We start from the raw sequence: 15181 nt of genomic DNA, 5'->3' as shown, positions 1-15181 counted from the left end.
AGATAATTGTTCACTGTTGCGCGCACACACACACACACACACACACACATGAAGATGTATTGTTGTGTGTTAATTATTGACACTGGGAGGTTTAATTGGTGTGTGTGTTGAATAATGCAGCGACAGTAGTGCTTTTTACTGTCGCCACGCCGCAGACACACCGCTGCTGTTGGTGTGTGTGTGTGTGTGTGTGTGTGTGTGTGTGTGTGTGTGAGCATGAATATTCATGAGCTCTTGTGGTTAATTTGTCGTCTGTTTGTTAAAACCAGAAAGACACAAGATGTTCTCTCTCACCTTTCACCAAAACCTGTCTCACTGTGTGTGTGTGTGTTCATGTGTGTTCGTGTGTGTGTATGTGTGTGTGTGTGTGTGTGTGTGTGTGTGTGCGTTATATGACCCTAGCACCAGTAGTAGTTACTGGTGCTAGTTCTGAGTACAGTGCAGGACAACAGAACGTCGTCTATTTTTGATTAATAACTTAATAATAACCTGAGCAGCAGATCAACCAACAGTTCATTTCTGGTGTAAGTGAAACAGTTCAAACTACAGTGAAAAGCAACAAACTGGTGAATAACGTCTGTAGTTGAGCCAAAACAGCTTTTTCTCTGGAGAACGTGTTTGTTCAGTAGCGGCAACACTGGAAATAGGAGTGGCACGAAGCGTCGTCATGACCCGGTGCCCGCCTAGCCACCGCCGGCGTGGGGTTTACATAGACAATAAAAGTGTTTTGGCCTTTAGCCTACTTTAACACACCACACTAAAGACCAGCTGACTGGGGACAGAACTCGTTTCCCCATTTGGTAAAAGCTGATGTCTGGGTCAGCAGTTAGAGGAAGGCTCCAGGAAATGAATGGAAGTCTATGCAATGTCCCCAAAAGTGACTTAAGTAAATGTGTATGTGTGTGTGTGTTTTCTCTCTAACAGGAGACAAAGATCGACTGTGTCCGCGTCGCCACTAAAGGTAAGAAAAACAACAGTGCATTTTATTTTGAAAGGTGTTGAGTACACTATAATAAGGTATGCAATGGTTTTATTTTGACAGGTACAGAGTATGTTTTACCTTGCACTGTTAGCGATTAGCGTTGTTAGATGCAGTTTCTGTTGACATCTGCTGACTGCTGGACTGGTTAGCTCGCAAGGCAGCAGCCAGTCCATTCTTTATAATGAGACACAGATGGCAGCTAGCTGTTGGAGCGCTAGGCTAATGGTTAGCACACTGGTCCTGTCCAGAAGTATAATGGCTCACAGATGGCTCGTCACACTGGATGCTTCGCTAACACTAGGCTAACACCAGGCTAATGACTGGGACTCTATGAGTGTCCAGAGAGCTGTTTAGCATCAGAGCTAAACAAGCTAAAATACTGTCCCCTGATGAACATCCAGGATAAACACACACACACACACACACACACACACACACACACACACACACACACACACTCACACTCACACACTCACACACTCACTAACACACACTCACACACATACACACACACATACACACACACAAACATTCACACTCACACACACACACAAACATTCACACACACTCACACACACACACACACACACACACACACACACACTCACACACACTCACACACACACACACACACACACACACACACACACACAAACATTCACACTCACACACACACAAACATTCACACACACACACACACACACACAAACATTCACACTCACACACACAAACATTCACACTCACACACACACAAACATTCACACACACACACAAACATTCACACACACACTCACAAACATTCACACACACACACACACACAAACATTCACACTCACACACACACAAACATTCACACACACACACACACAAACATTCACACACACACACACACACACACACACACACACTCACAAACATTCACACACACACACACACTCACAAACATTCACACACACACGTTCACACACACACACACAAACATTCACACACACACACACACACACACACACACACTCACAAACATTCACACACACACACACTCACAAACATTCACACACACACACACACACTCACAAACATTCACACACACACAAACATTCACACACACACACACACACACACACACACTCACAAACATTCCCACACACACACACTCACAAACATTCACACACACACACACACACTCACAAACATTCACACACTCACAAACATTCACACACACACATTCACACACACACAAACATTCACACACACACACACACACACACACACACACACACTCACAAACATTCACACACACACACACACACTCACAAACATTCACACACTCACAAACATTCACACACACACATATATAAACATTCACACACACACACACACTCACAAACATTCACACACACACACACACACACTCACAAACATTCACACACACACACACACACACTCACAAACATTCACACACTCACAAACATTCACACACACACATATATAAACATTCACACACACACACACACTCACAAACATTCACACACACACACACACACACTCACAAACATTCACACACTCACAAACATTCACACTCACACACATATAAACATTCACACACACACATTCACACACACACAAACATTCACACACACACACACACACACACACTCACAAACATTCACACACACACACACACAAACATTCACACACACACACACACACACACACACACACACAAACATTCACACACACACACACACACACACACACACTCACAAACATTCACACACACACACACACACACTCACAAACATTCACACACACACAAACATTCACACACACACACACACACACACACACACACACTCACAAACATTCACACACACACACACACTCACAAACATTCACACACACACTTTAATCAGCTTTTATTGGAGCACAGTTCTAGTGGCTAACAACATCAGGTGCTGATTGGCTCTGCCCGTCCCCTGGCAGCTGTCAGTCACGCTGCAGCAGCCAACCAGATCTCCCGGGGGGGGGGGGGTTTCTCCTCCCCCCTCTTCCCTTTCAGAGTACCCATGATGCCTTGCTGCGCTGACAGTGAGCAGAGCTGATGTGAATGTAAAGGAGAGCTGAACGTCTGCTGAATGTTAACTGACAGTTTAGTACAAAGAAAACACACATCGGTCGTTTCTGAAGTAACACACTCAATCTCCCACAATGCCGCTCACCTCACACACAATCACACGCTAGTTTCAGGTAAAAGGAGGAAGACAAACAAACATATGCAAAGAATAATTGTGCACAAGTGTGATATATGGTCCAAACTGTCAACTACATAATAGTATAAACTGTATGTCAGTGAAACACATGTTGCTTCTATGTGACTTAAAATATACCAAACATACAATATATAAACACATGTCCAATATATCTTTACAGATGTATATAATATTTTTTATTCTATTTTATTTGCACACACATAAGACTGCATAAAATCCATATAATAAATAAATAATAATATTTAAACAACACATATAAGGTATGATTATATTAAATTCACATGTAAGTTAAAACATATGTGTATGTTATCTAAAATATTTATTAGAATATATATATTTAAACAACTTATTAGAAATAAGTGTAGGGTTGTGTTTGTACATGTATTTACATACATATATAAAGTAATGTATAAACATATTATATTGTCTAAATATATGTAAATAAAACATGTTAAATCTTTTATCTTGAATATATATCTATACGTATATATTACATGGTGTTTTCAAATGTTAGATATTGTTTGTTTTAATTAACTGGATCATAAATACAGTTCACATTATCTCCTGAACGTATCTGCTGTCATACATTTATCAGGTTTATTGATCAGACGTTGTGGTTTTAGCAGCGGTTAGCGTTGGAGCTAACTGGTCTGATGGTGGGTGTGTTGGGAGATTCTTCTCTCTAAGCTCTGAGCTGCTGCTCTTTCTGCTTCTTTGATTACTAATGTTTGATGATTGATTGGCTGATTAACGAGCTTCTCTTCCAGGTCTGCTTCTAAACTACTTCCTGTTGAACTGAACAGCACTCTGCTCTCCTGTAAATAAAAAGCTCTCTAATGTTTGTGTTCAAACCTTTTACATATTAATAGTTAATTAAGCATTAATTAAAGATAATTATGAAAGTGTATCAGTCAGTTTTCAGTTTATAATGATGATGAGAGTCGTTACAGGCTGATAACCTCCATCAGGAGAGCAGGACGATGCTGCATGTGACTAATATTTCTGCTTCAGTACAAACGGCTACAGCCTGTCTCTCTCTCTCTGTTCCTGTCTGCCTGTCTGTCTCTCTGCCTGTCTGTCTCTCTGCCTGTCTGTCTCTCTGCCTGTCTGTCTCTCTGCATGCCTTCCTGGATGAATAGCTGCTATAATCGTCACGCAGCTCACCACGCCGTACATTCGCGTCGCGCCAGCGGCTGGCGACAAGCAGCTACCAGGTCAGACACACTTTATTTATTTCACGGGTCTCGTTGTTTCCCAAATAACTTATTAATTTTATTTATTTGTTTGTTTGTTTACATATTGTTTCTAGAGGCTCTCAATGTTCTCACACACAACAATCTTCAGAAAGACGCAGTAATTAAACATAAACATGTAGCTGTTAAACAACAACTGGATGACAACAAACAACGTCTACAGTATTTACAGGTGAAACAATAACTACTGAATGGGTAAACAAGGGACTAGTTACTCATACAGTAGGTGGTTATGTACAGTATATACAGTCTCATATTAAATTCATATATCTTAGTTTTATAATAACTGTAAATACAAACATCTTACCAGCCTCAGCTTCAATAAACATCTCCCACCTTCATCATTATTGTGTCTTTCACAACTCTTCATTAAACTCTGTCTGTGGTTTTAAAGGTAGAATAGTGTGTTCATTGTCATTGCATTGAGACTTGATTAAAGACTGTGAGCTCAGGTATTTTCCACAGGAAGAGCCGCAGTGAAACCAGTCTGTAGTTTTCATCCTGGACTGGGTTCAGTGTGAGACAGCAGAACAGAACACTTTCACTCACAGCTCGCACAAAATTACATTTAAATATTTACCAGCCTGAAGATGGAAACTTTCCACCAACTGTTTACACGCACACGTTAAACTACACACACATACACACACACACACACACACACACACACACACACACACACAGCACATTTGTGTGTGTGTGTGTGTGTGTGTGTATGTATGTTAGGGCTGTCAATCAATTAAAATGAACTAATTAATTGCACAATTTGAAGCTTATAATAATGGATATTAAATTAATGTAGAATCAACACAAAGGATGTATATTTAAATTCAAATACTATTGTTTAATAGCATCTTTTTAACTTTGAACACACATTCTCTGCTTCCTTCCTCCAATAAAACATTTATTATAAGGCTGCAAGATATTGGAAAAAACTGACATTGCAATATCTTTTTTTCTGTGATGAATATTGCGATATGAAAAAAATCTCATCATCCGTCATCACCTCATCACACCTCATCACCTCATCACACCTCATCACCTCATCACCTCATCACACCTCATCACGTCATCACACCTCATCACCTCATCACACCTCATCACCTCATCACACCTCATCACCTCATCACACCTCATCACGTCATCACCTCATCACCTCATCACCTCATCACACCTCATCACCTCATCACACCTCATCACCTCATCACACCTCATCACCTCATCACACCTCATCACGTCATCACCTCATCACCTCATCACCTCATCACGTCATCACCTCATCACACCTCATCACCTCATCACACCTCATCACCTCATCACACCTCATCACGTCATCACCTCATCACCTCATCACCTCATCACGTCATCACCTCATCACACCTCATCACCTCATCACCTCATCACACCTCATCACACCTCATCACCTCATCACACCTCATCACCTCATCACGTCATCACCTCATCACACCTCATCACCTCATCACGTCATCACCTCATCACCTCATCACGTCATCACCTCATCACACCTCATCACGTCATCACCTCATCACCTCATCACGTCATCACCTCATCACCTCATCACCTCATCACACCTCATCACACCTCATCACCTCATCACACCTCATCACCTCATCACACCTCATCACACCTCATCACCTCATCACACCTCATCACCTCATCACCTCATCACACCTCATCACACCTCATCACCTCATCACCTCATCACACCTCATCACCTCATCACCTCATCACACCTCATCACCTCATCACCTCATCACACCTCATCACACCTCATCACCTCATCACCTCATCACATCTCATCACCTCATCACCTCATCACACCTCATCACACCTCATCACCTCATCACCTCATCACCTCATCACACCTCATCACCTCATCACCTCATCACACCTCATCACCTCATCACCTCATCACACCTCATCACCTCATCACACCTCATCACACCTCATCACACGTCATCACCTCATCACATCTCATCACCTCATCACACCTCATCACCTCATCACACCTCATCACCTCATCACACCTCATCACCTCATCACACGTCATCACCTCATCACCTCATCACACATCATCACCTCATCACACATCATCACCTCATCACACCTCATCACCTCATCACACGTCATCACCTCATCACCTCATCACACGTCATCACCTCATCACCTCATCACATCTCATCACCTCATCACACCTCATCACCTCATCACACCTCATCACCTCATCACACCTCATCACCTCATCACACGTCATCACCTCATCACCTCATCACACATCATCACCTCATCACACCTCATCACCTCATCACATCTCATCACCTCATCACACCTCATCACCTCATCACCTCATCACACATCATCACCTCATCACCTCATCACACCTCATCACCTCATCACACCTCATCACCTCATCACACCTCATCACCTCATCACCTCATCACACATCATCACCTCATCACACCTCATCACCTCATCACACCTCATCACCTCATCACACCTCATCACCTCATCACACGTCATCACCTCATCACCTCATCACACATCATCACCTCATCACCTCATCACACATCATCACCTCATCACACCTCATCACCTCATCACACCTCATCACCTCATCACCTCATCACCTCATCACACCTCATCACCTCATCACACGTCATCACCTCATCACCTCATCACACATCATCACCTCATCACACCTCATCACCTCATCACCTCATCACACGTCATCACCTCATCACACCTCATCACCTCATCACATCTCATCACCTCATCACATCTCATCACCTCATCACCTCATCACCTCATCACACCTCATCACCTCATCACACGTCATCACCTCATCACACCTCATCACCTCATCACATCTCATCACCTCATCACCTCATCACCTCATCACACGTCATCACCTCATCACACCTCATCACCTCATCACCTCATCACATCTCATCACCTCATCACCTCATCACCTCATCACACCTCATCACCTCATCACCTCATCACACCTCATCACCTCATCACCTCATCACACGTCATCACCTCATCACACGTCATCACCTCATCACACCTCATCACCTCATCACCTCATCACACCTCATCACATCTCATCACCTCATCACCTCATCACCTCATCACACCTCATCACCTCATCACCTCATCACACCTCATCACACCTCATCACCTCATCACCTCATCACACCTCATCACACCTCATCACCTCATCACCTCATCACACCTCATCACCTCATCACACCTCATCACCTCATCACCTCATCACCTCATCACACCTCATCACCTCATCACCTCATCACCTCATCACACCTCATCACCTCATCACCTCATCACACCTCATCACACCTCATCACCTCATCACCTCATCACACCTCATCACACCTCATCACCTCATCACACCTCATCACCTCATCACACGTCATCACCTCATCACACGTCATCACCTCATCACCTCATCACACCTCACCACCTCATCACACGTCATCACCTCATCACCTCATCACACGTCATCACCTCATCACCTCATCACCTCATCACACGTCACCACCTCATCACACGTCATCAATCCATCACCTCATCATCCATCACCTCATCACACGTCATCACCTCATCACACGTCATCACCTCATCACCTCATCACCCGTCATCATCTCATCATCCGTCATCATCTCATCATCCGTCATCATCTCATCACCTCATCACCTCATCACCTCATCATTCATCACCTCATCACCTCATCACCTCATCACCCGTCATCACCTCATCATCCGTCATCATCTCATCACCTCATCACCTCATCACCTCATCATTCATCACCTCATCACCTCATCACATCATCACCCGTCATCACCTCATCATCCGTCATCACCTCATCACTTCATCACTTCATCACTTCATCACCTCATCATTCATCACCTCATCACCTCATCACATCATCACCCGTCATCACCTCATCATCCGTCATCACCTCATCACTTCATCACTTCATCACTTCATCACCTCATCACTTCATCACCTCATCACCTCATCACATCATCACCCGTCATCACCTCATCACCTCATCACCTCATCATTCATCACTTCATCACCTCATCACCTCATCACCTCATCACCTCATCACATCATCACCCGTCATCACCTCATCACCTCATCACCTCATCATTCATCACTTCATCACCTCATCACCTCATCACCCGTCATCAGCTGCATTATTGCGTTAAGTTAAATGATTAAATATTTCAAATTACTTAAATAATTTCAAATTGATTACAAGACAAATGTGTTAATTTTGACAGTGCTAATATATATACAGATATACATATGGATAGATATATAAGGGAAATGTCCGGATATGTCTACACGATGGTGTGTTTATGTGTTTGTGGGAGAGGTTGTGTCACCAGTGGGCCTCAAACACTCTTAACAGCTGTTCGCCTTGTATATAACACACACACATTCACACACACACACACACACACACACACACACACACACACACATTAACACACAAATTAACACACACACACACACACACCTCCCACTCAGTGTGACTGGCTGAAGCCCTGAAGCAGCAGAAAACAGCTTCACTTTCACATAAAAACAGCTTCTCTATGGCCTACTGTGACACACACACACACACACACATACACACACACACACACACATACACACACACACACACACATACACACACACACACACATACACACACACACACACACATACACACACACACACACATACACACACACACACACATACACACACACACACACACACAGAGAGAGATAAATTCTCTCTTCAAAGCAGTGTTTTGATAGCCTTTAAACTGAAAACAGCAGCTCTCTCTCTGCCTCCGAGGAGGTGATGGCTCTGTGTGTGTGTGTGTGTGTGTGTGTGTGTGTGTGTGTGTGTGTGTGTGTGTGTGTGTGTGTGTGTGTGTGTGTGTGTGTGATGAAACCACAGATAGTCGAGCTGGTTTTGACCTTGAAGAGACGAAAAGAAAAACAGAGAATAAAGGAAAGTGTCTCAGTGTCTCTGCAGGTTTAAACCAGTTTCAGGTTCCTGCTTCTGTTTCAGACCAGACTGGAAACAAACTCAACACTTTAATATTAATTAATAATTACACTAATTATACAGAAATAAACAGACTTGTTCAGTTTCTGAATCAGCACCTTGTGTTATTGAGTTTCTACATTTTCCAGATTAACAGCCAGTTTATTGTCTTCCACTATAATGTTCATACATGAGGTTCTGTCATCCTGGGTTACCACCAGGTCAACTTTATACTGGGTGAACTGGTGCTGCTTCCACAATTAGCCACCACCTTGATGCCACCTTAACAAAAGGGGATTCAATTTATTGACCAGTTAGACAATAAAGATGTGGTTCCTCTTCTCATCCTGTGGTTATGTTGGTGGTGATTCCTGGATCAGCCGCTTCATCCCACACTGAGACACTGAGAATAACGTGGTGACTCCCAGTTATCGGCCAGTTTATTGTTACAGATGAGAGGACAGTCAGGTGACTGACCAACAAAAGACGACACTAAAAGGTGTTGATTCCTGAACCATCTTAAAGGATTCAGTTGTTGATTTTCTATATTTTTCTTCTCGTCAACTAATTTCATGTTTGGATGTTTAAACGAGTAACAACAGCGATACGATAATTACCCGCCACTGTGCATGCGGGGAATTACTCATTTCTCAAAGAACTTCACTACAAAGTTAGATGTTGTGATCTGCAGCACAACAAACTGGTGAAGCTGTAAACAGAACAGCGTTCCTGCACATGCTCAGTAGCGTCTGCCTTACACAGGACTACTCTCTGGAGACTGAAAACATGATGCTGTTATTAGCAAACAAACGAACGCGACCAAACTCTTCATGATGAAGGAACATGTGACCCAGTGCAGCGGTGTGACTCACTGACGTGTTTTTAATCAGATATATCAGCTTTGATACACACACAATACTTGTTAGTAGATCAGTTCATTGTTGGTTTGGATCCAAACATGAAGACAAATATAGAAAAACGACAACCAAATCCTTAAAGAAAAGGCTGCTGATTGCTGGATGAGATGTCGGTGACATCATGCTGTTAACAGCTGGTTAGTTTATTTCTGTCTGAACCTGAAGTCACTCTGATTTCTCTTTAACAGAATATTTTTATTGAGCAAACTCCACATAGAGCTCAGTGAAGAAATATCAGACATCAGAATAATATAATAATATAGTTACTAAGGAAAAAAGAGAGAGACTAGTAAAAATAAAATATAAATGAAGACAAAGAACTAAAGTTGAAACTAAGTAAATACACAGATGAGTAAAATCCTTCACAAGAGTCCTAATTGAATGAAGGTGTTGGATCAAAGGGCCTCAAGTCAGATAAAACTGAAGATTCATGAACATCATCAGGTCTTAATGTTCTTCTTCTTGCTAGTAATGAGCTCTGCTAGAACCTCGGCGTCCGCTAGTTGTTCTTCTCTCCACTCTCCTGTGATTTTGTCTTAATCAGGACGTGTTTACATAAATCAGGCGTCTCCAAATGTTCTTTTTGTAAATCCGTCTGGAGCTTTTCAGGACAGAAACACTGTAGAAGTGTCTTCTTCCAAAGTGAGGCAGGTGTTCACTGGTGTTTAGTTTACAGACTCATTCTGTCCTCGACCTTTACAGACAAACACACGGAACTCATTCAGACTGAAAACTGTTTTATTTTAGATGAACAAAATATTTCAGTTTTTACAGACTTCAGAGAGTTTCTCCTGTTTCTGTTTCTGACACTTTCACAAGAAACTTTGTTAGGTTTCATGCTGGCTGTGGTTCAGTAGGAAGGTTACTGGGATGTTAGACACCTGCTGTAGGAGGGTTACTGGGATGTTAGACGGTCGCTGTAGGAAGGTTACTGGGATGTTAGAAGGTCGCTGTAGGAAGGTTACTGGGATGTTAGAAGGTCGCTGTAGGAAGGTTACTGGGATGTCAGACAGCTGCTGTAGGAAGGTTACTGGGATGTTAGAAGGTCGCTGTAGGAAGGTTACTGGGATGTCAGACAGCTGCTGCAGGAAGGTTACTGGGATGTTAGACGGTCGCTGTAGGAAGGTTACTGGGATGTTAGATAGTCGCTGTAGGAAGGTTACTGGGATGTTAGATAGTCGCTGTAGGAAGGTTACTGGGATGTCAGACGGCTGCTGTAGGAAGGTTACTGGGATGTTAGACAGCTGCTGTAGGAAGGTTACTGGGATGTTAGACGGTCGCTGTAGGAAGGTTACTGGGATGTTAGATAGTCGCTGTAGGAAGGTTACTGGGATGTTAGATAGTCGCTGTAGGAAGGTTACTGGGATGTCAGACGGCTGCTGTAGGAAGGTTACTGGGATGTCAGACACCTGCTGTAGGAGGGTTACTGGGATTTTAGACGGTCGCTGTAGGAAGGTTACTGGGATGTTAGATAGTCGCTGTAGGAAGGTTACTGGGATGTTAGATAGTCGCTGTAGGAGGGTTACTGGGATGTCAGACAGCTGCTGCAGGAAGGTTACTGGGATGTTAGACGGTCGCTGTAGGAAGGTTACTGGGATGTTAGATAGTCGCTGTAGGAAGGTTACTGGGATGTTAGATAGTCGCTGTAGGAAGGTTACTGGGATGTCAGACAGCTGCTGTAGGAAGGTTACTGGGATGTTAGATAGTCGCTGTAGGAAGGTTACTGGGATGTTAGATAGTCGCTGTAGGAAGGTTACTGGGATGTCAGACGGCTGCTGTAGGAAGGTTACTGGGATGTTAGACAGCTGCTGTAGGAAGGTTACTGGGATGTTAGACAGCTGCTGTAGGGAGGTTACTGGGATGTTAGACAGCTGCTGCAGGAAGGTTACTGGGATGTTAGACGGCTGCTGCAGGAAGGTTACTGGGATGTTAGACGGCTGCTGTAGGAAGGTTACTGGGATGTTAGACGGCTGCTGTAGGGAGGTTACTGGGATGTTAGACGGCTGCTGTAGGAAGGTTACTGGGATGTTAGATGGCTGCTGTAGGGAGGTTACTGGGATGTTAGACGGTCGCTGTAGGAAGGTTACTTGGATGTCAGACGGTCGCTGTAGGAAGGTTACTGGGATGTTAGACAGCTGCTGTAGGGAGGTTACTGGGATGTTAGACGGCTGCTGTAGGAAGGTTACTGGGATGTTAGACGGTCGCTGTAGGAAGGTTACTGGGATGTTAGACAGCTGCTGTAGGAAGGTTACTGGGATGTTAGACGGCTGCTGTAGGAAGGTTACTGGGATGTTAGACGGCTGCTGTAGGAAGGTTACTGGGATGTTAGACAGCTGCTGTAGGAAGGTTACTGGGATGTCAGACGGTCCCTGTAGGAAGGTTACTGGGATGTCAGACGGCTGCTGCAGGAAGGTTACTGGGATGTTAGACGGTTGCTGTAGGAAGGTTACTGGGATGTTAGACGGCTGCTGTAGGGAGGTTACTGGGATGTCAGACGGCTGCTGTAGGAAGGTTACTGCGATGTCAGACGGCTGCTGTAGGAAGGTTACTGGGATGTTAGACGGTCGCTGTAGGAAGGTTACTGGGATGTTAGACGGCTGCTGTAGGGAGGTTACTGGGATGTTAGACGGCTGCTGTAGGGAGGTTACTGGGATGTTAGACGGTCGCTGTAGGGAGGTTACTGGGATGTAAGATAGTCGCTGCAGGAAGGTTACTGGGATGTTAGACGGTCGCTGTAGGAAGGTTACTGGGATGTCAGACGGTCGCTGTAGGAAGGTTACTGGGATGTTAGACGGCTGCTGTAGGGAGGTTACTGGGATGTTAGACGGCTGCTGTAGGAAGGTTACTGGGATGTCAGATAGTCACTGTAGGAAGGTTACAGGGATGTCAGACGGTCGCTGTAGGGAGGTTACTGGGATGTTAGACAGCTGCTGTAGGAAGGTTACTGGGATGTTAGACGGTCGCTGTAGGAACGTTACTGGGATGTCAGACGGTCGCTGTAGGAAGGTTACTGGGATGTTAGATAGTCGCTGTAGGGAGGTTACTGGGATGTTAGATAGTCGCTGTAGGGAGGTTACTGGGATGTTAGATGGTCGCTGAAGGAACGTTACTGGGATGTCAGACAGTTGCTGTAGGAGGGTTACTGGGATGTTAGACGGTCGCTGTAGGAAGGTTACTGGGATGTTAGCTGCTGTAGGGAGGTTACTGGGATGTTAGACAGCTGCTGTAGGAAGGTTACTGGGATGTTAGACAGCTGCTGTAGGAAGGTTACTGGGATGTTAGACAGCTGCTGTAGGAAGGTTACTGGGATGTTAGACGGTCGCTGTAGGAGGGTTACTGGGATGTTAGACAGCTGCTGTAGGAAGGTTACTGGGATGTTAGACAGCTGCTGTAGGAAGGTTACTGGGATGTTAGACGGTCGCTGTAGGAGGGTTACTGGGATGTTAGATAGTCGTTGTAGGGAGGTTACTGGGATGTTAGACGGTCGCTGTAGGAGGGTTACTGGGATGTTAGACGGTCGCTGTAGGAAGGTTACTGGGATGTTAGACGGTCGCAGTAGGAAGGTTACTGGGATGATAGAAGGTCGCTGTAGGGAGGTTACTGGGATGTTAGACGGTCGCTGTAGGAGGGTTACTGGGATGTCAGATGGTCGCTGTAGGAAGGTTACTGGGATGTTAGATGGTCGCTGTAGGGAGGTTACTGGGATGTTAGATGGTCACTGTAGGAGGGTTACTGGGATGTTAGACGGTCGCTGTAGGAGGGTTACTGGGATGTTAGACGGTCGCTGTAGGAGGGTTACTGGGATGTTAGATGGTCGCTGTAGGAGGGTTACTGGGATGTTAGATAGTCGTTGTAGGGAGGTTACTGGGATGTTAGACGGTCGCTGTAGGAGGGTTACTGGGATGTTAGACGGTCGCTGTAGGAAGGTTACTGGGATGTTAGACGGTTGTTCTGGTCGCTCTGGTTCCTGATGTGATTTGATTCTGTAGTAAAGACATAAAACACCAGAGAACGACAAGCAGAGTGAAGAAGTCATGTTTCCACTTTTTCATCTTTGTCATGACCCGTTTAACTCCACACACACACACACACACACACACACACACACACACACACACACTGTGACTGATAGCTGTTGTCAGCGTCTGATTGGAAAAGTGGAGTGGGTCTAAAATGACAAGCACACACACACACATTACACAGCTCGACAGCAACGTCTTGTCCTGAACGTTTCTCATCTAGGAGGATAATATCTAGAAGGATATTACACCTGGACACACACACACACACACACACACACACACAGGGCAGGTAATGGGTTTTTCATGGGACTGACATCCCATCACATTATACAGTCAGAAGGACTCTGCACATCATCTTCACACTGATTCAGTCTCAGTCTGGAAGAAACGACAACTAAACAATCCGGATCAGAAAAGAGCTCATTAAACTTTTAATTGATACTAATGATGTCAATTAATATTCATTAATATCCCAGTTGTGATGACCAGCAGTTAATGGGAGTTAATAGTGGTGTATAGGTATTTAATGGTAATTAATGTTGGTAATTGATATTGCATGGAGATTATTAATGGTAATTAATGTTGATTAATTAATAACGGTGTGGTGATGAACAGCAGATGGCAGTTAATTCGTCATTGGTATTTAATA

General features: G+C 44.1%; 1 protein-coding gene across 4 annotated transcripts in view; it reads left to right on the top strand.

Annotated features, from left to right (window-relative positions):
* Positions 1 to 15181, top strand: part of LOC121888118 (receptor-type tyrosine-protein phosphatase mu-like) — a 100914-nt gene that overhangs the window by 33797 nt on the left and 51936 nt on the right. For 3 of the 4 annotated variants that reach the window (XM_042399472.1, XM_042399474.1, XM_042399471.1), the window contains exons 13-14: positions 925 to 961; positions 4392 to 4466. In XM_042399472.1, the coding sequence (XP_042255406.1) occupies positions 925 to 961; positions 4392 to 4466 (112 nt within the window). The remainder of the gene's footprint in view (positions 1 to 924; positions 962 to 4391; positions 4467 to 15181) is intronic. The other variant, XM_042399473.1, reaches the window with a different exon arrangement.

The sequence above is a fragment of the Thunnus maccoyii genome, chromosome 21 (assembly GCF_910596095.1).
Source record: "Thunnus maccoyii chromosome 21, fThuMac1.1, whole genome shotgun sequence".
Lineage (NCBI taxonomy): Eukaryota > Metazoa > Chordata > Actinopteri > Scombriformes > Scombridae > Thunnus > Thunnus maccoyii.
The sequence above is the reverse complement of the archived record's forward strand: the minus strand, read 5'-3'. Positions and strand labels throughout refer to the sequence as shown.